The 26,643-nt window shown below is 39.3% G+C and overlaps 1 protein-coding gene across 1 annotated transcript in view; it reads left to right on the top strand.

The window, feature by feature from the left end:
- Positions 1-26,643, top strand: part of slit3 (slit homolog 3 (Drosophila)) — a 436,863-nt gene that overhangs the window by 372,259 nt on the left and 37,961 nt on the right. The window contains exons 21-29 of the mRNA XM_041797351.1: positions 2,428-2,496; positions 2,628-2,699; positions 6,696-6,767; positions 10,430-10,501; positions 10,597-10,679; positions 10,821-10,901; positions 14,661-14,785; positions 19,332-19,429; positions 25,602-25,741. Of these exons, the coding sequence (XP_041653285.1) occupies positions 2,428-2,496; positions 2,628-2,699; positions 6,696-6,767; positions 10,430-10,501; positions 10,597-10,679; positions 10,821-10,901; positions 14,661-14,785; positions 19,332-19,429; positions 25,602-25,741 (812 nt within the window). The remainder of the gene's footprint in view (positions 1-2,427; positions 2,497-2,627; positions 2,700-6,695; positions 6,768-10,429; positions 10,502-10,596; positions 10,680-10,820; positions 10,902-14,660; positions 14,786-19,331; positions 19,430-25,601; positions 25,742-26,643) is intronic.

Consider the following 26,643-nt stretch of genomic DNA (forward strand, 5'->3'; position numbering starts at 1 on the left):
GAGACAACTACACCTGAAGTGTGTTTGTTTTTTACTCATCTTAGCTAGATTATGGGCTCAATTTTTGGGTATCACATGACCAAGACAAGTGTCTCGATGTCTTGACATGTGCAAAGAGGTCAAGAGGCACAGATGGATGGAGGAAGAGAAGAGAATCCCATCATTTATCTAATAAAACGTCTTCCAGATTCTGATAGTCAATAAAATTAGAATAAAATAAATTATTTATGCTTTTTGTGTAGCCCAATACCAAATGACTCACCTGTCCATGGCCTGGTGGTTTGGGACCACTGAGCTAGAGCTAATCATCTACTTTCTGGTCAGAGCATGCACCAGATTATCATTAATAATAAAACAGATCAAAGCAAAAAGAGGTAAAAACATTAAAAGTGAGGGGAGGGAGTAGAAGCTCTAAAACAAAATAAGAGAAGAAATTGAGGCAAAAGAGCCAAATGAAGGCATAAAATACAAAACAGAGGAGAGTATGCAATAAAACTTGAAGATAAAATTAGGATTTTAAGGAAAAATGCTCACAGTGAAAGACAAAAAATGACTTCACATGGAAACAGCCCTATCACCTTTGGTCGTAAGTTTCGACTTTGGAACAACCAGCAGGCCCGTGCTGGAGGATCTAAGTTTTATGGGCTGGTTGATAGGGGGTATAAAGTTCTGATAAGTAGCTTGGAACCAGATCCTTAAGTGTTTTAACAGTGAAAATCTTAGAAACACTTCTAAAACTAACAGGGAACCAGAGTAAAGAAGCTAAAATGTGGGTGAAACCAGTTAGAAGCCTAGTTACGTAAAATGGTATTAATATTGATTTATAATCAGTTTTTCTGGCTATTTTTGCTGCTCAGATTAAGAACAAACTAATTGATATCACTTTATCTGATGTGCATCTTGAGTCCTGATCCTTCTGAGTATGAATAATACTGTACATAAACTCTAATTTTTTTCTCACATCCAAATGCTCTGCTTCTGTTAAGAAGTACTTCTTTTTTCTGTTTCTTCTTCTTTTGAATTTTAATGGACTTGTTCCCAACATCCCCTGGCTTCCCTTTTCATTCTTGTGTGACCTCTGTGTGTGCACATTGCCCTGCAGACTCACGCCTTTAATCGAGCGATAAGGGGCATTTTTCTTTGCTCAATTGGAACAACTACAAAAACAGCTACACATTTTCTCAGGATCCTCTTAAGAAAAATCTGTCACTGCATAAAGTTAAATGTCCTGACCAAACAAAACTGCCTTCAAATGGACACTAAAAATAGATGAAAAAAATAATAGTATTTTTTCAGTCTTTTTCACCTTTGAATTTCCCCTGAATGCAACAGCAGTTACTTTACATCCTGTACCTTCTTCATTTTAAACTCATACTGTATTTAATAAGATCTCTGTGACTGAGAGATCAATGAAGGAAATCTTTGGAATTGATGTAAGGTAAACATGGGTAAAACAATGTTTATAAAGATTTTATTTTTTTTTCCTAACTGGAAAAAGTAGAATTTGTACTCAGGTAGGGGAGCAAAAAATTGCACATAGACACCAACAAACTCATAAACACACACAGCACTCCAGCTGTGAAATAGGCCAGCTCTACAGGGTCAATAGCAGTGATTAGGTATTGATTAGGCTGTAGAAGACACTCCATCATACTGTCCACATGACCTACTTATGACCTGGGAGAGAGAGGAAAGAGAGCAGTGACTCATAAAATGTGTGTGCACACGGTTCTGTGCAATTTTTGTTAGATACATTTTTAGCATTTTTTTGCCTTAATTATGAGGGATAGGACGTTGGTTAGAATTGCAAACAGGGATGAGAGAACTGGGCATGACATGCTGGAGAGGAGCCAGACTTGAACCCAGGCCAACCATGCATGTGTGGTGCAACCTAAGGGCCATATGCACTCTGGGGAAAGAAATTAAACAGAAGCACCAGGTTGTACAACTTACAAGTAATACCATTATACTGATGCTAACATGTCATGAAATTAGCTATTTTTATGTTGGAGATTAGGAAATTCATTTTCACTCACCAGAATATCAGATAATAATGAATTAAACAGGAGCAGTACCATGTCAACCATGTCCTTTGCTGCAGGACGGACAGATTTAGAAAATCTTTCATGCCATCAGCAATTAGACTTTATAATTCTACCGTAAACAGATGAGAGAGACTCCAGACAATTGAATTTCCCGGGGGTGATAAATAAAGTTATTGTATTGTATTGTAAGGTAATGTTAGCACAGTGAATCTGCTCCAAACTCTTTTTAGCTGCCTCTTATTTCTCCATCTTCTGGACTCTTTCATTTGTCAGAAGTTACAACTTTATGTGCCATACCGCCACTTCTCCTCCCTGTAGGCCTATTTTTGGCCATATAAATTGATGTGATACATATTAAATTAACTGTGCACCTTTCTTACAGATACCTAGAGGGTAATATGCTGACATCTGTGCCCAAGGAGCTAGCAGCCCTGAAGCAGCTGTCACTGGTGTACGTACCGCTCCTATTACCTTGAACAGAATACATACATGCCTAATGACAGTGCAGACAGTCTGTAAATTACATGCACTGTGCAGGATGTTTTGTCTGTGTGTGTTTACTGTATGCATCTTTCTACACAGGGACTTAAGCAACAACAGCATCAGCACACTGGCCCCGTACACCTTCAGCAACATGACTCAGCTGGCCACACTGTAAGTAACCATGGCGACATGCACAACTACTCATGCATACACACATACTCCCAGCCAAGGTCTTTATGTTATATATTGGCTGTGTGTGCGTGTCAGAAACCAGGAGATAAATCCGTTTTCCTCTCTAACTTTGATTAATCTCCCAGGCTCCTCTCCTCCCTGTTTCTTCATATTTTCTTGCTTCTTCTTTCTTGTTTGTGTCTTCATCTTTTGCTCCTCTTCTAATTCCATGGGTTTTTTGTTTCTCAGTGGTTGCTCCAGTCCTCTTTACCTCATTTCTTATGCCCTCTCCTCACTATATCCTCTACCTAATTTTCAGCTTTTGAGATATTCTCTTTGTGATGTCTTCCCTTTCTTAGCTTTTGCATTCTTGTATTCCTCCTTTTAGAAATTTCCCAGTGCTGCCTTCTGTTATTTTCTCCCTAAAACTTAAATTCTCATGATTTCAGCTCTTTCCAACACTAAACTGACACTCTAACATATGGATGTATTTTACTGTTGGAGGAGTCGTTTTTGCCCACGATTTGTATATTTTTTTTCTTTATAAAGGATTATTTTTTTTTATCCAGGGAAATTTGCTTGTACACATTGTGCAATGCCCTTTTAAGGTGCATTCAGAAAGTATTCAGACCCTTTTCACTTTTTTCAGTTTTGTTATGTTGCAGCCTGATGCTGTAGCTCAGGTTCCCCCCATTTCTCTTGATCTCTGCTGAGATGTTTCTACACATTGACTGGAGTCCACCTGTGGTAAATTGAACTGATTGGACATGGTTTGACATGCCTCACAGCTGATGATGCATATCAGAGCAAAACCCAAACCACGAGGTCAAAGGAACTGCCTGCAGAACTCACAGACAGGCTTGTTGCGAGGCACAGATCTGGGGAAGGTTGCAGAGTAATTACTGCTGCACTGAAGGTTCCCAAGAGCACAGTGGCCTCCATAATTCTCAAATGGAAGATGTTTGGCACAAGCAGAACTCTTCCAGGAACTGAGCAATCAGGGAAGAAGGGCGTCATTAAGAAAGGTGACCAAGAACCTGATGGTCACTCTGACTGAGCTCCAGAGATCCTGTGTGGAGATGAAACAAAGATCCAGAAAGGCAAACATCACTGCTGCCCTCCACTGATCTGGGCTTATGGCAATGGCTTGTCATATTTTTTTCTAGCTCTGATGTGATGGACAGATCATTTCTCCAATCACTCTCTGAGATTTTTCAAAAGGTTCTGCCTTTCTCAAACACTTCTTTTGCCCAGATCGATGTGAAAAAAAATACCCCACCACATTAAGGCCCCAAATTACAACTTTAAAAAGTTCTAAAGTAAATGCCTTGATAATTTGATCCGGTTTTCTCTTTTTCATTCTCTACAATAATCCTCCCAAATCTGCTGATTCATTCACTCTCAGGACCTCTTGTTTGACTTTAACATCATTTGTTGACCTACAGCTAAAGAAAAAGTTTTTTTTTTTTTTTTTTTCCAGCAAGACACCTTTATGCTTCCTGATAATCAGCCATTATGATGAGGTGTTATTTTATTGTTCAGCATCATGAGCTAAAAAACTGCTGAGAACTACTGTTTCAGGCTGCTTTTGTATTAAAGATACATATCAGTCGGCAGCAGTCAGCTCTTTGCATTAACACCATCGTCTCAGGCTTAATTATATTAAAATAATGATAGCACCATGAAACGGACAACGTTATCTCCTTTGACCCTGATCAAGTCTGCCCTTTGAGTTTGTCCTCTTCACTACTTTTTTAAAGCTGAACTTTTGTCTCGTTAGTATTTTTGAAAAGGGAAATATGACTTCCCAAAGTCTTTGCCTCTGACAGTTTTTAATCTACATTTTCTGCTTCATTTTGAATGTGGCTGCCTTGTTTGTGTCTTCTTGTTTAACCTACAGGTGATTACAAAGGCCCTCAATGAAATTTTCATTTTTCTCAAGTATTTCCCAAATGCTGTAAAAACAGAGCAAGGGATTTTCAACATAGCTTTTACAAATATCCTAGTTTAATTGGGATGCTTCCATTATTTTACTTTACATACAGGAACTAAATTATTTCAATACCACAAAAAGCTAACAGGGTCTTGATTATTGGCCCGATTTAGAACTGACCTTTGTGTTGAGCCACAGCAAAAACTACTGCTGTGCAACGATGTGCTCTTGTGCACCTGTGATACTCAAAGCATGTAACATCAAATTAAAAATGAGGGTTGTCTTGCAGTTTACACACGGGATAAAAAACTTCAGCAGGGGTTTGAGCTGTCTCTCCAGAAAGCATCATGGCAAAAACAAAAGAAATCTGTTTAGAATTGAGAAAAAAAATGTTGATGCTTAGAAAGCAGGAGAAGGAAAGTCATCCCAGTGTTTCCAAGTGTCAAGAACTGGAGTGAGAAATATAATCAAGAAATTCAAAGAGCACCACACAGTGCAGAACAAGCCTGGCAGAGGTAGGAAGAGAAAGATTTCAAAGACCCTGGAAAGAAAACTAGTGAGAGATGTGTCGAAAGACCCAAGAACAACTGCCAAGACACTAGATAAGGACTTTGCCAAGTCAGGAATTGTAGTCTCAAAGAAGACCATCACCAGAGCCCTGCACAGGAATGGACCAAGAAAAACTCAATTTCTGCAGAAGAAACATCTTCAAACCAGTCTGAAGTTTGCAACCTGGAGAAAGTTTCTGCATATTGGAAGCATGTCATTTGGTCAGATGAGACCAAACTACAGCTCTTTAGCCAAAGAGACATTGTTGATGTTTGGAGAACGAAGAAGAGGCGTATAACCCACAGAACACCATCTCCACAGTGAAACGTGGCGGTGGGAGTATTGTGCTGTTGGGATGTTTCCATGCGTCTGGAACTGAGAATCTCATGAAAGTGGAAGGAACCCTGAAGAAAGAAGGTGATGTGAAGATTTTAAAAGAAAAGTCCAAGCAGTCAGCAGTGAAGCTGGGTCTGGGTCATCACTTTATCTTCCAACACGGCAACGGCGCAAAACATACGTGGCTCCTGGTGAAGAACTACCTCCAGAAGACCAAAGTGAACGTTACAGGCCAGCCTGCACAAAGCCCTGACTTGAATCCCTTTGACAATCTGTGCAGTGAACTGAAGACCAAGGTCCATGCCAGAAGACCATCAAAGAAGAATGGGCTGGGATTCTTCAGACTTGTTAAAACCTACAACAAATGACTGCAGCCTGTTATCCAGCAAAAAGGAGGCACATCTCTAAGTATCAGGGGGGCTAATAATGTAGACCTTGGTAGTTTTTGTTTTTGTGAAATTATTTTTTTCCTTGTGCAAAGTAAAATAATGTAAGCATACAAAATAAAACTAGGATGTTAAGAAAAACTGTTGAAAATTCCTCGCTCTGATAAACAGCACTTTGAAAATACTTGGGATAAAGGGACATTTCTTAGGGGGGGCTAATGATTGTGTCATTGTCTGTACAGTGGCTACATGCTCCATACCATTAACTGTATGTAAAGATGGATGATGCCTCTTCAGCTCGTTCGGCATCAGTTGTGTTTGTCAAAAGAGCTGTCGGTCTTGATTTTATATCTCTTTTCTAACATTTAGTTACATCAGTAGTTTAAAGATGTTCCTCATTAGAAAGAATAATCTGAAATAAATATATATAGACAGAAACCATGTGCAAGGACATTTTATTTGACATAAATTTTTATAAATTTTACCTATGTCTCATCTGTTAATATGGTGGAGGCGGGGCTTATGACAGACATTTCAGCCTGTCTTTAGGGTAGGCTCCAAATGTTTTTGGCTTCACTTTTGGTGAGCTGTTGTGCTGTCTATCTTTTTACATAGTCAATGCTCTAGGTGTGCTGTGTCACCTCTTTAGTATTTAATCTCTTCATAATGTGGTTTTAATGTCTTCAGGGGAGTAGCCAGAAAATACACCACAAACCAGTGCATGCAAGACTGTAATACTGGATCTTAAGTCAGAAACAGTCTTGTGACCTTGTCTTGTCCTCTGTCTTCCAGTATCCTGAGCTACAACCAGATCCGCTGCATCCCGGTCCATGCCTTCGACGGACTCAAGTCACTCCGCCTGCTGTGAGTAGCGAGCTTTATCTTCAAGTGCCGCAGTGGATTCAATATTCAACAGTCCCCTTTGCTAGTTATAACAGCAAGCTAAATCAAAGTTTAATCATTCCCCGGGTGCCAGACCGAGTGCCATGTTAAGACCCAGTCACAAAATGAGTCACAGCCATCCAATCATTTGTTGTTTCAGGGTCCTGAAAAAGATAAAAGTGACGATCTCTCATCCCCTCTTTAATACTCCCTCTCCATCTGCATGCCCTGGTCCCTCTCTCGCCTCCACCCCTCCTCTCCTCTTTTTCTCCTTCTCTTCTCTTTTTCTATCCGCCCAGTGTTGTGTTTGATGAATCGACCTTCAGCCTCTGTTTCTCTCAGTCATCCATCTGCTTGTCCACCCTCTGTCTCACAAACCCACACAGGCACAGTGTGCACATGAATTCTGCTGCCTGACCATCCTCTCACACACATGGGAGCCGAGGCAGACATGAACCCACACACAATCAATGCGTTTGGTGTTAACTTGCAAATTTGAACACATGCTTGACCCTTCATTGTTCAGTGACAGAAGAACATGTCTTTATTGTATTTTAACGCGTTTGGTTTCAGTTTAAATACTATAATCTGGTAAGTTACTTAAATAGCTTTTAAATAGCTCAGTGTGGTTAGCATTTCCCTTTAAAGATGCTTGCAGATGATGTCAGGTCAACAGCAGAGGACTTCAGATGGGCAGCAGGAAGGGATTTCTGCATAGATGAGCGTTATCAAAATTCTAACGTTTTTTTGCTTCCTTCTGCTCTGCCAACCATTAAAAAAATCAATAACAAAAACAAGAATAGACTTGAGTGACTTTTGGTCCTCAAAGTAAGGACTCATTCAGGCAAAAAAGTTTATGTTTAATATGATGCAAAGCCTCTTGGGACAATAACAAATGGCAAGATCTCCCCGCGACTTATCTTCACAGCCAGTCTGAAGCTTTATCACACTTCTCTCTCCATTTGAACAGCTGATGAGAGTAGTGAGTGCATCAGATTCATCAGCTACAGACGGGATCCCCTCAGTAAGAGCCCTGAAACGTCTTTTACTTGTGGAGCAACTGATGATGATGCTAAAACAAGACAAACACTGTTTTATTACAGGCTGTTAGCAAAAGATTAGAACAAAGAGAATCTGATCCACTTTGCTGCATCACTGTCTTATTAGATCCTGGTAAATGTAGCGTTGTTTTAATGAGGAGGTCAAAGCTTGACACACAACTGACTGGCAAACCCCCCATAGGCTGGTTCAGCCACCAGGGCTGCTTCATATCCTATTAGAGGAGAAACCGACTTAGCTACAACAAGGTAGAGAGGCTAATCTTTGTAGAGAAAAACATGAATCTAACCAGGAATTCGGTTATGAGGTACGGCTAGGCAATACGTCAGGTTTTTTTTTTATAACATCACTAATTGAGATTTAAGATAAAACATGATTGTTTATTACAGTATAGCTCAGGTTAAGGTTGATTTGAAAACAGGAAGTAGCAGTTCATTTCATGCTAATCAGGCTATGCTGCAGTTATTTTAAAAAAAAATGTATCTTTGTGAAATAAGTTTAATAATTTTAATAAGTTAATGACAAAATATTGGTATCAACATCAGCCCCGATTTTCACAGTCAGTGCCCCTGTCATCCCTGATTTGTCTCATTGTTGCGATACATTTGAGTGGGAACCCCACTAATGCTTCTGTCATTTATTTGCTTTGCTGAATCTCATTGTTTATGTCTTTTGTGCAAAGCTATAATAGTTTATAAAAGTATAGAAATATGTGCATTTTGAAATATGTGCAAATTCTTCTAAACAGATAATGATAATAGATCTGGGACTTTTACTTCGCACTATGCTCTGTGGAAAACTTTTCTTGAATTTTGGCACTGCTGTTTGTTCAAAGGGAAAAACTTTGAGTTTTCCCATCTGAGAAGTCATCTTTGTTCTTGGCCTTTTCTCTTCATATCGACTGTTTCTTTCACCTTACAGAACTTTAGCGATCTCTCCCTCCTTTCTTCCTTCCTTTCATTTTTGTTGATGTTGCCGTTGGGACTGATCCCTCTCTGCCCCCACATAGCAACTGGTTGCCAGGCAGCCATCACTGTCACTTCCTCATTACCCATAACCCCCTCTGGGCCAGCCTTACGCGGGGGCTGTTAGACCGCTGTATGCAGTAGCACATAAACACATAAAGTTTCATGGACGCACTCACATGAAGCAGTGTTGAGTCTGGTATACACTGACCTGAACGTGCACACAGTGAAATATGCACACATGAAAAATATTACACACACACACACACACACACACACCCACACACAGTAGTGTTGGTTTGATAGCTGTCCCCTGCTGCAGCCCCTCGCTCTAATGGAATGTGAACTTATATCCAGCAGGCAACACACTCAAATGGCGAGACACAAAGGACACACACGCTCTGCAGAGCCCACAGAGACTGAAGTTTCTAACATGCACACGTACAAAAACCCAAAGGCAAAAAAAAAAAAGAAATGCACATACTCGCACCGATACACATCAAAGCCTGCAGTTTGTCCCTCTGACAGTTTTTGTCCCTTTTTCTTTCATATACTCTCTCTCTTTCTCTCTCTCTCTATCTCTCTCTTGCTCTCTCGCCCTCTCACAAGCACTCTAGTTTGCCCGATGACCATATGAGACAGTTTATATTCCAGCACAAGCTTTATTGCCGAACAATGAAAAGAGTTCTGTTTATTTTATGTTATTCTTTCATAAATATTTGATTTATTTGCCATTAAAGAAGGGGGTGTTTTTGTGTCTGCAACTGAGGAACAACAAATAATCTCAATAATTTAACATGCAGCCAGTCAGAGTTGGTGTATTAACTTGCTGAAAATCAAAGCTGCTGTGCTGTCAGTTTCATTTACTTCTGGTATGATGGATATAAAGCAGGAAATTTGCTAACATATTCATTATAAGATCAGTTATGGTGCCTTAAATACAGCTCCAGGATCTTGGTAGTACCATTTACAAACACTAATACAGTCATTCAGAGAGTGTTCAACCCCTTTCTGTTTTTGTTTTGTTTTGTTTTATTTTATTTTGTTATGTTGCAGCCTGATGTCACAGAGGAAGAAAAACATAGGACCCCATTATGACAAATCTTTTAAGAATAAACAACTGAAATATCATATTGACATAAGTATTAAGATCCTTTGCACAAACGCTTGAATTTTTTAACTCAGGTGCTTTCCATTCTGCAACAAACTCCACATGAAAGCCTAGCAGTTTAGCATTAGGCTTCTGTCTAGTCACTCTGCCATAAGCCCAGATCAATGGAGGGCTGCAGTGATGGTTATCCTTCTGGAGCTTTGTACCATCTCCACACAGGAGATGGTACATTTCATGAAGGTCCTTCTCCCTTGGTTGCTCAGTTGGCTGGGTGGTCCTAGAAGCACTGAATGGCACATCTGGATAAAATTTGCTCCCTCCTCATGTTATCCTTCTTTTTGCAAAAAATTGAATTAAAATGAAACACTTCATATTTAATCCAGTTAATTACCTGCACATTAAAGGTAACAAGGGGTCAGCATGGGGGCCCTAGACTTTGTTGCAAGGTCACTTTAGTGTTTAATTATAATAAAAATAACTTTTTATTGGTCTCTCCTTCTCTCTTCAAGCACTCTCCATGGTAACGACCTTTCAACAATACCTGAAGGAGCTTTCAACCACCTCACTGCTCTGTCTCACCTGTGAGTAAAGCGTCATGCATGATTTCTGTTTGTGAATGTTAGTATTTTGGATGAAAGTGTCTTTTAATGATAATCTTGTGTGCCTTTGTTTGTAGTGCTCTTGGTGCCAACCCTCTGTACTGTAACTGTGACCTGCGTTGGCTCTCTCAGTGGGTCAAGGCTGGCTTTAAAGAACCTGGTAAGAGAAAAAAGTCACAATCAGCAGGCAATTTTTCCAAAATCAGCCTGAATATTTTAATTTCTGCCTGGTTTAATCCATGCTAGAGTGTAAAGTAGTTGCAAAGTAAATGATAAATGCCAACAAGTGTGTGTTGTGTAGGCATTGCTCGGTGTACGGGACCTCCTGACATGGCTGACCGGCTGCTGCTCACCACACCGCTCAACAGATTCCAGTGTAAAGGTAAATAATCTACTTTTTCCACTCTATGTAATGCTCCTCTTTTTCTCCCATCTTCCCCTCCTACAGTATTTTCCACTACTCATCCATATATCAGTATTTCAGCATGGGGTTAATCCCTGGAAGCAAAGGGGTTTGAAAGAGAGATAAATTGCAGCAAATCTCATGTCAATTTTAGTTTTACAGACAACCTACATACTTAGTATTCTGGTTCTTTCTCTATCAGCTAACTGTAGCCATGATTATGTGTATTGCAGATAAGTGCTTTTTGCAGCGATTATTCAGTAATTTCACTTTATTTGTCTTGTTTCACACTGATATTTTACAACACTCTGCAAGAATGCTAAATATCATTTTGCATCTTTCCAAACTTTTTTTTTTAAATTATTTACTGTCTTGGTACACTTACAAGTTTATTTTTTGAAGGGGTTTTTACTGTCTTTAAAAAGTATTCACTCCCTTGGATTTTTCTACCTTAATCGATATTATAAATGAGTAATAGTCAATAGTTGTTATAAAAATGTTGTTATACTTTACAATAACCTTTTCTCTAAATTGCCTAGAGTGTTCTTTTGTCTTCATGGTGTAATGGTAGCCAGGTATACTGATTAACCGGTGACTGGACCTTCCAGACACACGTGTCTTTCTACTACAATCACTCGTGACAAATTCACCGCACTCAGGTGATCCCCATTTCATTTTGACATCTATAAAGAGAAACTTCACACTTACATTCTACAGCTGAGGAATGCAAGGCGGTCCTTCTTCTCAGACATAATCACCAGAAACAGAAATAATGCTCGAGCATTGTTTTCTACTGTTGAGAGATGAACAAACCCCCCTGTGTCAATAGCACCTGAACTTCATTCTGCTGGGGCCTTTCTTTAAAGAGAAAATTCAGGACAGGCAGTGAATCCCTCCACACCAGGTTCAGGATCTGTGCTATGTCCATTTAAAAACAGTTTAAACACCATGACACAGTTTAATCCAATCAGTGGCAAAAATCTGGAGAACATTCTACACCAACTGAACTCTTCCCGCTGCTGTCTGGATGTTTTACCCACAGATTCTTTCAAAAAGGTTTCACACATCATGGCATCTGATCTGTTACAGATCGTAAACATGTCTCTAATCTCAGGAGTCTTCCCACATACCCCGAAAACAGCTGTTAATAAGCCGCTCTTAAAAAAGAACAATCTAGAAAAGACCTTAATGAACAACTACAGGCCGATATCAAATCTTCCTTTTTTAAGTAAAGTTATTGAAAAGGCCGTGTTTCAACAGTTAAATTATTTTCTAACAGTGAACAACTGCTTTAATGTCTTCCAGTCAGGTTTTAGACCACATCACAGCACTGAGACTGCTCTGGTCAAAGTGTTTAATGACATTCGCTTAAACACAGATCATGGCAGAACTTCAGTCTTGTTGTTATTGGACCTCAGTGCTGCATTCAACACAGTCGACCACAGTATATTACTTGAGCGACTGGAAAACTGGGCGGGACTGTCTGGAACAGTTCTTGATTGGTTTGCATCCTACTTAAAGGACAGGGATTATTTTGTGTCAATAGGTAACTTTAAATCTGAGCAGACCGAAATGACATGTGGAAGCCCCCAGGGCTCCATCCTGGGGCCTCTTCTGTTTAATATCTACATGCTTCCACTTGCTCAGATCATTGAAAACAACAAAATAAACTACCATAACTATGCAGATGACACACAGCTCTACATTTCAATGTCCCCAGGTGACCATAGCCCCTTACAAGCACTGGGTAAATAGATGGAACAAATTACTGAGTGGATGTGCCATAATTTTCTTCAGTTAAACAGAGAAAAAACTGAGGTAGTTGTTTTTGGACCCAAGGAGGAATCTCTCAAAATCAGTATGCAGTTCCAGTCACTTCAGTTAAAAACCTCAGACTAGGCCAGAAATCTGGGCGTTGTCATGGATTCAGACCTAAATTTCAAAAACCAAATAAAAACAATTACAAAGTCAGCGTATTTTCACCTCAAGAATATTTCTAGGATCAAAGGACTAATGTTGCAGCAGGACCTTGAAAAACTTGTGCATGCATTTATCTTCAGTCGAGTTGTCTACTGTAACAGTATCTTCACTGGTCTGTCTAAAAAGTCCATCAGACAGCTGCAGCCGATCCAGAATGCTGCTGCTCGAGTCCTCACTAAGACCAAGAGAGTGGACCTTATCACTCCTGTTCTGAGGTCCCTACACTGGCTCCCTGTCTCTCAGAGAATAGACTTTAAGATCCTCCCGTTAGCTTATAAAGCACTGAATGGTTTAGGCCCAAAATACATCAGAAACCTTCTAGTCCAGTATGAACCATCGAGACCGCTCAGGTCGTCTGGTGCAGGACTGCTTTGTGTCCCCAGAGTCAGAACTAAATATGGAGAATCAGCATTCATTTTCTAAGCTCCATATATCTGGAACAAACTCCCGGAAAAAATCAGGTCTGCTGAAAGTCTGAGCTCTTTTAAATCAAGGTTGAAGACACACCTGTTCACTGCTGCCTTTGATTAAAACACTTTATCACTTTAAATTTTCTTTTTCAACTACAACTCTGCACTGTAACTTTGACTTTAATATCTGTGTTTTTATCTTTCGTGGGTTCTATTTAATTTTGTAATTTTTTTTTCTTTTAACATTTTTTATAACTTTTACTTTCATATCTTTGTTTTTTTTTTTTTTTTATCTTTTGTGGGTTTTATTTGCTGTTTTTAAGTATTGTCTTTCTTTTTCCATTTGTCATTGTATTTTAATGTCCTGTGTGAAGCACTTTGAATGGCCCTGTTGCTGAAATGTGCTATACAAATAAACTTGCCTTGCCTTGCCTAAATGTAAGACTATTAGTACCAAATGCTGGACCTCTTTTGAATTTGGTTAGTCACTTCAAAAAGTGTGAATATTTATGCCATCACTTACGACATTAAAGGCATTTTTAGGGAGGTTATGATATATCTAAGATTAGTCCCAGAAGCCTTCAAAGGTAGTTGTTGTATTTTTAGTGAACCTTTTTGAGTGAGCTTACGATGTTTGCCTTAGTACAATGGTTATTTCAAAGTTAATAGTAATAACATTGAAAAACTTCCACTAAAGCACCTTTTATTTGAAGCACTGGCAGCTCAAGATTGTTGTTGTTGTATTCTCAGCATTCAAAACTAAACTGCCACAAGTCTTTGTCTATTAGATACTATTGTCACTGCTGATGTGGGTGGGTGTTTGATCTGTTTGTTCAGCTCACTCTCTAACACAAGTCTGTATTGAAGTTACTGTCTACATTTATTAAAGTACAAGAGCAGCTATCCCCAAGGGCTTACCTGATACAGAACAAGAGGGAAAAAGGTTTCTACAAACAAGATAAAAATGTATTGAAAACCAGAGATCTGCATCAGCAAAGCTACTGCAGTGGTCCTTATAGTTGTAGTTTGCTGTGTCAGTGTGTCAGAGGAGATCTTGGAGGTTTGCCAGAATAAAGTGAGAGTATACAGTGACTCAGGTTCCAGGATCAAACTTCATTTGATGTATGGAGGCACCTCATATTATCACACTGAATCAAATCCTTTCCTTCCCTTTGCCTCTACAAGATCTGCCCTCTGAAACAAATCTCATTTATTGCTCTGCTAAGCTCCTTCCTTTCTTATCCTGTAAGACCTTTCCACAACACACCATCTATTAAACTACCTTTGAGCAAAGGATGACTAAATATTTCCATATTCTTTTCTTCCTGTGCTTCTGCCTCTCTCTCAGGTCCTGTAGATATCAGCCTGATGTCAAAGTGCGCCCCCTGCCTGGCAGTGCCCTGCCAGAACAATGGCACCTGTGTTTCTGATGCTACTGGGTCCTACCACTGCACATGTCCACATGGATTCAAGGTGAGATACTCGAGAGGCCCTTATAGATGAAATACAGAAATAAGAGAAAAACCTCTGAGTCTAGCAGAATTTCTATTCACAGTCTCCACCAATAGACAACTCCTAAATCCACTAGTGTTCAATAAATTAGAATTATTAATATATCAAAGATTATACAACTGGCAACTGAATGTAAAATGTGTAATATGCTCAGGTATAATGTGGTATATATGTTATCTTATCGTATCGTAAGTTGTCGTGTGTTGTAGTAAGTAACTGTAACCTTGAAAAGCAGATAGATTGGTCAGAGTCCATGTCTGTCATCAGGTGGATCTCATCTTGCAAAACTTCCATTCTGAATGACTGTCCTTGATCTGACAACAGATGGCCCAGTAAGCATCATTTTAGGATAAAGAGGTGGTAGCTAGGGGCAGGAATTAGTTCTACTGTAAGCTGGTTATCATTTGAAGTGATTAGCTTTTATGTAGGCGTAGCAGCATTAAGCCAGAATTGTACAACATTTCTTTTTACCAAGGAGTGCAACAAACCTCACTGAAAGCTTTTCTAAGCGTAAATGTTGATTTTGCTTTTCTCCCAACCAGCCTCAGCATAAGTTTGCAATAGTTACTGGCAGCATATAGTTCTACTGGAAGCAGATATTTAATACCTGCCAATTGAGTGATTATCTTCGACAGAGCTACTGGATTTGTCATGATTTTATTTCAGCAAATGGCTCCACTGATAGTTATCAATAGCAGTGGCCACTGTGTTGAGTTCTCGCTACTTAGCTTTGCATGCCCACTACATTTGATTGGCCAGTATTGGCCAATTGAGATTGACAGAACTTTCATCCAATGACTCCCCCTAAAGATTTTTTTTTTTTTTTTTAAGATTCTTCCCTTCCCAAACTCAAACTATGGGTGGTTGCCAAAAAGGATGTGAGATATGTATATCCCTTGCAATGGGTGTGAAGCAGTCAGACTAGCAGGATGGTGTTATCATAATGGTCTTTTCAATCATATCATTCCACATTATATCATATTAATTTTTCATATTGTATTGTATTATATTGCATTGTGGTATGGTACTGTACCATGCCATACCATATGGTATTGGATCATATTTTATCGGGTCATTTTATACCATATTGTATTGTATGGCACTGTTTTGTATTGAATCGTACCGTATCGTACCGTACTGTATTGTATCGTATCATATTGTTTTATATCATATCTCACCATATCATTTTATACTAATTTTGTATCATGTTGTAGTGTACTGCATTGTACACCATTGTTGTGTATCTATCGTTCTATATAGTATCAAATTGCACTGTACTGTATCATGTTATATAATATTGTATAATTTTGTATGGTATCATGTAATTGTTCTTGTTCCACATCATATAGTATAGTACCTTACCAAATCGTGTTGTATTGCATCTGATCATTTCACAACATATTGTATCATATTGTATGATATCATAATTTAATGCAATCTGCTATAGCAAATCAAAAGTTTTTGTGCCTGTGATGAGTTATGTTTACACCAAATTAGCCAAAAAATGTGCATATAAAACAAAGGCACAGGAAGAAAACCCAGAAATACTACAGAAAAATGTAGTTTTCTTAGAGGTTGTCCAATATTTTGATAGTCATAATCATACTTATCACACGTGGTTGTACAAATTCCCAATGCACACCTAGACTTGCCTCAAGGCACAACAGTGTGCCATGCCACAACGTTTGAGAACCACTGATGTACCATCATTAATGTATCATTTTGTATCATATTGCAATCAAGCAGCAACCTCCGGTCCTCAAAAATTAAGCCAGTGCAGAAGTACAAAAGATTGCAATAACACAAGTGTCCACTTGAGGCTGGTTGTAGGAACGTGTCTCATTAGCTAATGTCTTCATGCTCTCTCACTGTACTGGGGGTGAATTTATTTGTACCACAATCGTTGTGATTATATTGAGGAAAAACCTCACAGTGCACCGATTGGCGTGTCTCATTTGATTATCAGATAGCTTGACAGGTAGAACCACCTTTCTTTCTACCAGAATACTAGCTAGCAGGAAGTCTAACTTAGTGGGCGGGCTCTTGTCTGCTGTTGGGTTGATCCAAAGTTTGGTTGAGACGGTGATTTCAACATGGGGTCTGCTAAGAATTGAAAAGCTGTTTGAGTCCACCTATTGCAAGCAGACGGCTGACATCACTTAGGCTTTGTTCAGTTCTTTCTACAGTCTGTGATCATGATGTATTGTTTCCTATCGTAATGTATCGTTTCGTAATGTACTGTATCAAACTGTTTAATTGTTTAATATTGTATCACATCATATTGTGTAGTATTGGATACTTTTGTTTCGTTTCATCGCTTTTCATATCTTACCATGGCGTATCTAATGACATCAGACTGCACTGTACGGTAAAGTACAATACAGTATGGTATATTGTATCATATCATATCCTATATCATCTTCTCATTTCATTTTGTTTGGTTTCTCTTCATACTGAATAGTATCTTATTGTGTTACATTGTATCTTATTCTAAGTCCAAAGTCCGTTACAAAAGTAAATAAGAGTAAAATTCAGAATTCCAATTTCTATCTTGTCAAAATTAACGAAACTTTTTATCGTAATTTTTCATGTTGATAAAGACAAGAATTTGTTCACTTTTATGGTCTTTTAAAGTTAATCATTTCTGTAGCTGCCTGTGGTTGTGGTATCATTTTCTCTCTCCTCATGCTCCTGAGTACAAGCTTCCAACTGTCACACATAGCTAAATTTATTACACTGTGGTTTCTCTGTATTGAAACCTTGTTAATTGATATCCAAGCAGCTTGTCATTGAAAAAAACATTACTTTCCCTGCTCACTTCCTGGAATTTTCTGCATGTGTGCAAGCTATCCTATAGATGGATCGCCATGCTGCATAAGCCTGCTGGTATTAGAAGTATTATCAGGCTTATCTTGGATCCTGCATGCATAATGTATCCACCTGTTCATCAATAGGGAAATGATGACTGCAGCTGGCTTCGCTGGAGGTATTGACTGATCAAAGACAGAGTGTGTAATAATTGTCAAGACCCCGGCGTTAAAGGAAAGACATGCAAATCTACTGGTGGAGGGGTGATGTAGACTGCAGGAGTGTGAGTGGAATACATCTGAGTGTGGAGTCTTGTAATTTTGTGTGCGAATCAGATTATATATCAGTTTGTTTTAATGTGTGTCAAGATCAGCGGGTTCAAGCTTCTGTGCAAGCTTTTTTTAAATGTCCTTGTGTGTTAAAGCACTTTAAAGATACACTCACACCTCCTAACCTTTGGGCTTTTATGGGAGAAAAAGCCTTTTTCTCAGTCTTAATTAATCCATCACTTGTCAAGGTCACAGACTGGGAAACGGGGACTGCATGTGTGTGCTTGGGTGTACATTTTCATGTGCACATTAGTGTGTGTATTTTCTTTTCTGTGTCAGCATCCATGGGGGCAATGTTAATTAAAATGTGTGAGACAAATCACAGAAGGAACAAAGGAGGAATATGGAGAAAAGGAATGACCTGTGAAGGGTTAAAAGTGTGTGAAAGAAAGAAATAGTGAGGAAAAGGGAGCGGTGGAAAGAGTGTGGCTGAAACATAAACAAATAGCAACAGTGAGAGTTTAAAGAGAGGAGGAAATAATGAAGATGGATGGCAAGGGAACACAAGAATAAACGTCCTCCTCTCTGCTTTGATCAGAGGAAGTGGGTGTGTTGGCGGCCAAAGGTTTGGTGGTTTGAAATTAAAACTACAGCCGCAGGGCTCGATGTGGAGAGACGGTGTGTTTAACTGATACATGATACCGTTCCAAGTGAAGGCTGTTTATTTAGAAAACAGGTGTGTGGTGAGGAGAGCGATGAATGTGTGTGAAATAGAGGAGAGAAAAGGGACAAAAATGAGACTTCTTTAGTAAAGTACAGCGGTTTGTTTAGAGTTGGCTTTATTTTTAGATTAACCAACCAGAATATGTTTTTCAAGCCTCCATGTCCTTGCAAGCTATTTTCTTTCCCCGCAGATAAGCATTCACAGATTTGTGATCCCAAAGTAACAAATTACTTCCTTATTACAGTTGCAAAAATACAAGGTAATTGTCTTTACTCTAACACATGGAGAAAAGGTCCATTGTTGTTAAAACTTTTATCATTGGCAGCTTTCTTTTGGAGTAACCTGACACCAGATAGACTGTGTCATATATCCATGCATAGAATTTACTTCAAATTCACCTGGGAAGCACCTGTAGAAGGTGTTTGGGAAGGGTAGGACTTAAAAAAAAATTCTTAGTTGGAGAAACTTTCTGTCTGCCACATCTAGGACAGGCCAATCAGAGAAATTAGACAAAATCAGGCTAGGAGACATTTATTTTATTAAATGGAAAAGCCAATTGAAATTCTGGACCTTTGGCTGTGAGGTGGGTGTCTGGCTACAGGTTTGGAGTTTACCGTCTTTGTTGAATAGCGATGTTGTCTCTTGAAGAAAATTAATAACAATTCAGTTAACCCTTTTTGACGTCTCTTTTTAATTGCTGTTTCAGGGTCAAAACTGTGAAATCCCTATCAATGCCTGCATCAGTTTCCCTTGCTCTAATGGAGGAACCTGCCATATCCAGCCTGGACTAGGAGACCACTTCAGGTACAACTAACAGCCATTATCAGAGTATATGTCTTACACTGTGTGATGCAGATTTATAATGTACTCTTTTAAAGCTGGACGTAGACTGTGTGAATTTCACCTGATAAAGCCTTGGATTTCAAGTTGCATGACTCACTTGGAAGTTGTGCCAATTGTCAGTCAGATCAGGTGTCATTTGTCATGCATTGTACAGGGGGATATGACGGCCAACCATGACCCGACTACAGCCTGACCAGGCGCTCCTGACTGATCATAGATTTTTGATATGTTTAAATTTTGGTCGTATGACTTCAGACAACTCCAACAGTGGGAGCAGAACCACGAGCAGAATCCTCAACTTTGGGTCATTTTTCTTTCACAGACTGTCAGACAGCATCTTACATCATCATGACAACAGCAAGAGTGACTTCTTAATCCCTATAATAGAGGTGATAAACAAGCAGAAAATATCCTACTCACTTATCTCTAGCTGATAGGGTGGTAGTGCTGGTTTTGTATGTGGGATCAAAAAAAGATTGCAGGAGAGAGAGAGAGAGAGTGATGGAGTGAGGATATGACTAGATATGACTTCAACCTCAGTATGTGAGACTTTATCAAAGGAAACTTCATAGATTTTTGTCACAGTCCATCCGAACTTCACTTTTACCGTGTGAGCTCTCAGTTCATGAACAATCATTGGACCGTGTAGTGTGAGGGCATAAATTGTGCCCAATGGCTGTAAGCGATTCATTTGCACTGTATGAACTGAGATTCGGCTACAACTGTTGGCGAGTCAGCTTGAAATCGCACAGTGTACGTCCTGCTTAAAAGGATTAAAACTGTGTTTACTAAGCCATTTCTTAGCACAGATTCTCAGAGATCAAGAAAAATGCCTTTTTTTGAATGGGTTTATGCCGTGGGTTAAATTTATTTGCCCTTTCTACCTTGCTACCCCTTTTTATCACAGCAACATCTTTAAAATCTTACCCTGTATTCTCACTCTGAGAGAGAAGGACTTTTATTTTACTTCTAGAATATAAAGAAACTGTGATTCAGGTTGACAGTCCTACTGTGCTGTACGATGCATTACCCAAGATAATAACTCTCTTTGACCTTTGAAAGTGTTTTCCTGCTTGTGAGTGTGTTGTGTATGTAGAGGTAGTGGGAGTGAGAGGGATGTGTGGGCATACACAGGAACCATAGGGCGCCCTGTTTGGTGTAAGCATTAAAGAGGCTGGTTTTTCTCTGAACTTTGTGTTAATTATCGATATATTTCTGTTTAAACTGATCTTACAGTAATTTTGTGGCACATCATTTCTCTAATTTAACCTAAAATCTTGTGAGTGATTATTAAGATGCACTTTAAAACCATTTTAAAAGGTGTGTGGAACAGTTGGTCATGAATGTTATTAAAAAGGGATTGCACAGTACACATACTGTGCATGTTTGACTTATAGATGACCACTGACACTTTGAAGATGCAGTTAAAACTGTTAAAATCAGCAATTTAGCTCAGTTAAGCTAACGTATAACCCATGCAGATATCCACTGTCTATTCCATGCTCACCCATTCACTCATCTATCATTCATTCAACACTTCTTTGCTCCTTTCCAAGAAGCTCCTGTTTCACATTCATACAGTTTCTCACATTCACACCTGGGAGCTGCCCAACACAATCTCCGTTTGACTCCTGGCTGCAGAGCATCTCCACTGGAGACGTCAGGGGTCAAGAGCCACTCAGTGGCAGTTGTTGAGGGAGTGAGAAGGAGTCTAGTTAACACAGAATATCAGACTGGCTCCATACACCTCAGAGCTGCTGTTTCATCATTTTTTTTACTCGTACCTACAGCTGAAAAATTGTTCACACTATAATTCCCATTTTGCCCAATATCTCATGACTCAATCCTTTTTGGATCAATAAATTTAAGAAAGAGCATCCTTACCAATTTGAAAATAAGTACTTAGAACAAATACATTTTTGTTCATGGACTACAATACGCACGTTATTATGGGCTGCATGGCGGGTTAGCGCTGTTGCCTCACAGCAAGAAGGTCCCTGGTTTGCTTCCTGGTCAGGTTCTTTCTGTGCGGAGTTTGCATGTTCTCCCTGTGCATGCGTGGGTTCTCTCTGGGTACTCTGGCTTCCTCCCACCACCAAAAGCATGCTCATTAGGTTAACTGATTACTCTAAATTGGCCGTAGATGTGAGTGTGAGCGTGTCTGGTTGTCTGTCTCTTTATGTCAGCCCTGTGATTGGCTGGCAACCAGTCCAGGGTGTACCCTGCCTCTTGCCTCCAGCCCCCTCCCCCCAATGGGACCGCGACCCCTAACGGTATAAGCGGTATAGAAAATGATTAGATGGATGGCTGGACTACAATACAAAATTAATGAAAAGGGTCAGCAGTCGTTCAGAAATATTTATATAAAGGCAAAAAAAACACACTTTTATTTGCTGCAATAAAAACGCTTTCTCCTTTAATTTAAAATTGTCCATGCAAAATACAGACAAAGAAATCTGCTTTTCTTTGAAAAGATTAAATCCACAATCTGCATTCTTTTTAAAGTCTGCCAGTGTGCGTAAGAGTACCTCTGTGCCTGCCCAGGTCATCAGTGTCACCCTTTGTCCCTGACTCATGACAAACAGCCGTTTTGATTGAAACAATTGTCATAAATATGTAAACCAGAGCTTTCTCCTCCATGCACCATAAGAAGGCCTGCCCTTTGTAAAGCTTTGATGTGCATCTGGCCTTTAACATTGTATGTGGTAATACTATTAGGGGTCTCTTTACCCTTTACATGTCTTTTCTTAATGTTAATACCAACATAGGTATTGATGCTTTCACCCTGGGAGGGATGGAGAGAGAGAATGGAAGCGCAGAACCCTATGACATTTTAACATGTCGTATAATCAGTTTGGGATATTCAGTAAGTCCAATTAGCCTGTGGTTCTTCGCAGGGACCCATTTGTCAAACTATGTACTTTAAATGTCAGGCCAGGGATTTGATTAGTCAAACAGTGATCTCTGACCCCGTCAGTGATCACCAAGCTCTTCTCATTTGGATTCCTTTGTCATTTATCATTTAAACATCTTGTCTTTTTACTTGTGTTTGTCTGTAATTCTCATCCTTTTTCTTTCTTATTCTCTTTTCCTTGTGGCAGTTTTGTACCCCTCCTAAGTCACTGTGACTTAGTAACATATTTCAAAATTAAACAAACACATAATAAATATAATCATTTGCATTCTGTGTGGACAGGTTTTGAACAGTTTACCATTGTACTTTGATATAAACACTTTTGATACAGACATTATTTCCCACTAAAACTAAAGCTAGATCTGGGCAGCTCAATGCTTTATTTAACTTGCTGGCTGGCGCATTGTCACCCCCACAGCATGATGCTGCCATCACCGTGCTTCACAGTGGGGGTGGTATGTTGGTGGTGATGTGCCAAACATAGCACCTTGTCTAATGGCCAAAAAGCACCATTTCAGTCTCATCAGACCAAAGAACTTTCTTTTACTTAACCATGGAGTCTCCCTTATGCCTTGTAGTGAATTTTATTTCAGATTTAATCTGAGATTTCTCCAACAGTAGCTTTCTCTTCGCCACTCTCCCATAAAGCTTCGAATAGTGAAGCCAACAGTTGTTGTATGCAGAGTCTCTCCCATCTCAGCTGCTGAAGCCTGTAACTCCTTCAGAGTAGTCATAGGTGTCTTTGTGGCCTCTCTCACTAGTCTCCTTCTTGCACGGCAACTCAGTTTGAAAGGACGGCCTGATCTAGGCAGATTTACACATGTGCCATATACCTTCCATTTCTTGATGATGGATTTGAACTCTGGGGGATGTTCTGTGATGGTTTTTTTTCCATCCATCCCCTCAGTCATACTTTTCAACAGGCAAAATAAAAGAATAAGTCCTCACACCAGAAGCTGCTCTAAAGGCTAATTTAAAGAAGATTATCACCACATGTGACGTTTTGGGCCTTAGCCCTTCATCAGAAATGTCTGATGTGGTGATTATCTTCATTAAATAAGTCTTTGGAGCAGCTTCTGGTGTGCGGACTTATTCTTCTGTTTTGCCTGATATAATTTTTGGTTCAGTACCCAGTACTCAACCCTATGGGATGTGCATGCCTTAGAACTTCTCTTATACTTTTTTTCTTTTTTCTTTTTTCTTTTTTTTTTAAGATTTATTTTTTGGGTTTTTCATGCCTTGATTTGATAGAGGAAGGACAGTGGATAGATTCAGAAACAGGGAAAAGAGTGGGGAGAGACATGCGGTTAAAGGGCCGGATTCGAACCCGGGCCACCGGTGTGAATGGGTAGCGCCTTAAACCACTTGACCATCTGCGCTCCCAGAACTTCTCTTATACTTTTCAAGAACCTTTTCTCTGAGTTGTTTAGAGTGTTCTTTTGTCTTCATGGTATAATGGTAGCAAGGAATACTGATTAACCAGACACACGTGTCTTTATACTACAATCACTTGAGACACATTCACTTCACTCCGGTGACTGCTATAATTGTAAGACTACTCGCACCATTTGGCTGGGTCTCTGTTGGATTAGTTCAGTCACTTAAAAAAAGGGGTTAATATTTCTGCATTCTCTTATTTAATATTACATATTTTAATTTATTTAATATTACTTAACAGAAATCTGTTTTCACTTTGACACTGAAGAGATTTTGTGTGATTTTTTATTGTCAGCAAAAGCTAAATTATGTGCATCATGATTGATTTATAAAATCAAAAAAGGGTAAAACACCCACGGGGTTAATACTTTTTATAGGCATAATTTTCAGTTGACTAGAGTGGTGTGCAAAGATAAATTAATTCTTAAAAAGCATATGCATGTGATTTTTTGTCACAAATAATGTTATGAGACTTTCTGTTTACTTTAATGTTAAGAGTTTCTGTGACCTCAACCCCCCTCACTTTGAAAAATCAATGGGACAATGGATGCAAAAATGTTAGCCACAACATATTAATAAACTTGTTATATCACAGGCTTTTTTACAACTTAAATCAGTTCTAAATGTAGCTTTCTGAAAGCAGCATTCAGGAAGGGCGGGGAGAACTAATGCATGTCATATATTCTGTGGGAAAAGAGCAGGAGTGAGACAAGTGTGAGCGTGAGAAAGTGAAGTTAGATTAGAAAAGTCAGAGTGAGTAAAACATCATAAATGAACAATGAAATATGTTTTACAGGTGCATGGGAGTGGGAAGCTCTGAGCTGATACAGTGTTCGGCAAAAATGTGTGTTTCTGTGTTTGTGTCTTGTTAGTTTTGTCTTCTTGTACTGAAAGAGCTTCTCTTTCTCACAATGACTAAAGACGACCTTGTTGCACATGTTTTCCCTCCTCACCTAAGTTTTAGAGTTGAGAGAGCAGACAATAGGGGAATCTATGCGTTTGGTTAATTATTCATCTTAAGGCAAATCTGTCTTTTTAAACACATGTGACCAAATGTAAGGATTTAACCTGAATTAGACATGAAGGTTGGAAGAGGCGTCAGGGAGTAAAGAGAGTTCAGCAGATGAATGTGGGGGAGGAGGACGCTTTGATTATTCCTCACCCAGGTGGGCGTTGTTCAACAAAAAAATGGCATCAAATTAGAAAAGAAGTTTATCTCAGCATGTTTTCTTTTAGCTCCAGGTGGTTTTAAAGTTTTTCACAGCTTATTAAAAGATAGAAGCTGAGGGAACTTTGATTCCTCATGTTCATTAATGCAATACCTTCACACCAGAAAGACGTGGATCAAAGCAGTGGGTTTGAAAGGAGTGACTGCTTTTCTCTAAATTTGAGTGCAAAACAAGATAGTTAAGAGAGGGTTTGTGTGTGGAGGTTATACTTTGAATTCTGAATGGCCATCTTAAAATTTAATTTCCGCTATAAAATGAGGCATGAAATGGTGTCTCTTGTCAGACCACTAAATACAGATGTGCTGCGGCTCCAGTCATGTGTGTAAGAAGAAGCACAGGCCACACAAAACACAGCTCGAGTACAGATTAAATTGCTTTTCTTGAAAGTACTTAAAGAAGAAATTTAAGGGGAAGTCAAGCTCGACAGATGATTGATTTGGCTGAATGATTTTTATTTCAAGTTGTGTGGCATGAGTGTGCGTGCTCAGATTTGGTTCAGTTGGTCTTATAACATATTTTATGTGTGTGTGCTTCTCTGTGTTTGGCTGCATAGCTGTGTGTGTCCACCAGGATATGAGGGCCAGCGCTGTGAGATAAACCCAGACGACTGTGAAGACAATGACTGTGAGAACAACTCCACCTGCGTCGACGGAGTCAACAACTACACCTGCATCTGTCCACCCAACTACACCGGTACAAACATGCACACTTACACCTACAGCAAGTCTTTGACTCTTTCTCACAGTCCCACAATAAAGAAACATTCTTCAGTCCATGAAAACAGCTTCAGATCAGACAAAATCACCATGTTGGATAGACATTTCTCTTACATGTATATTGAAAAAACACTCACTAGATATCTGCATTTTGAGAAAGTTTAAAATACAACTTTAAATTAACTCAACAGGATGCCTCATGCTCTAGTCCATTGGTTCCCAACCCGGGACTGCTTTAGTCCACACTGTACTCTGACGTCATCTGGCTACAGCAATTATCTCACATACTATTTCAGTGTATTAGTTGCCCATCAAATCTTTATATTTTCAACACGGTTGCACAGTTAGTGAAGAGAAAAACATGAAGACCTTTCTGTCAGTGTAAAAAAATTGAATATAGTAATAGAGGCATGTGGAGCTGATTCTATAGTGTCTGTATTAATGCCTGCAGAGACAGGGGGAGGGAGAGAGCCTGCCTGAGTGTGCAGCAAGTCTTGGCGTTTAACTCTGAAATTTCAAGTTTTTGCTGTGTAGCCCAACACTTCGTTGTAGTGTTAGAAAAGTACTGTCCCAGTGGATCATTTTCAACTATTTAGGTGTTATACTCAAATTTATGGAATGAAAAACACTGGAAACATTGCTAAACTAAAAATGACATGGCTTCAGAGTAAAAAGTCCAGAGTTTAGATGCTGCTGTGACACAGATTTGATTGACTGAGTCTGAGTTTTTCTAATCATTTGAAAAATCAAGTATTTATCCACTGGTGTTCCTGTGTTTCAAAAACATGGGCTGGACTTGACCACTGAACAGTCTGGGTGGATCTGGCACCTTGTTTGAGCATCATCTCCCATCGCATTCTTCTCAGGGGATGAAAATAA

This window comes from Cheilinus undulatus, linkage group 10 (genome assembly GCF_018320785.1).
Source record: "Cheilinus undulatus linkage group 10, ASM1832078v1, whole genome shotgun sequence".
NCBI lineage: Eukaryota > Metazoa > Chordata > Actinopteri > Labriformes > Labridae > Cheilinus > Cheilinus undulatus.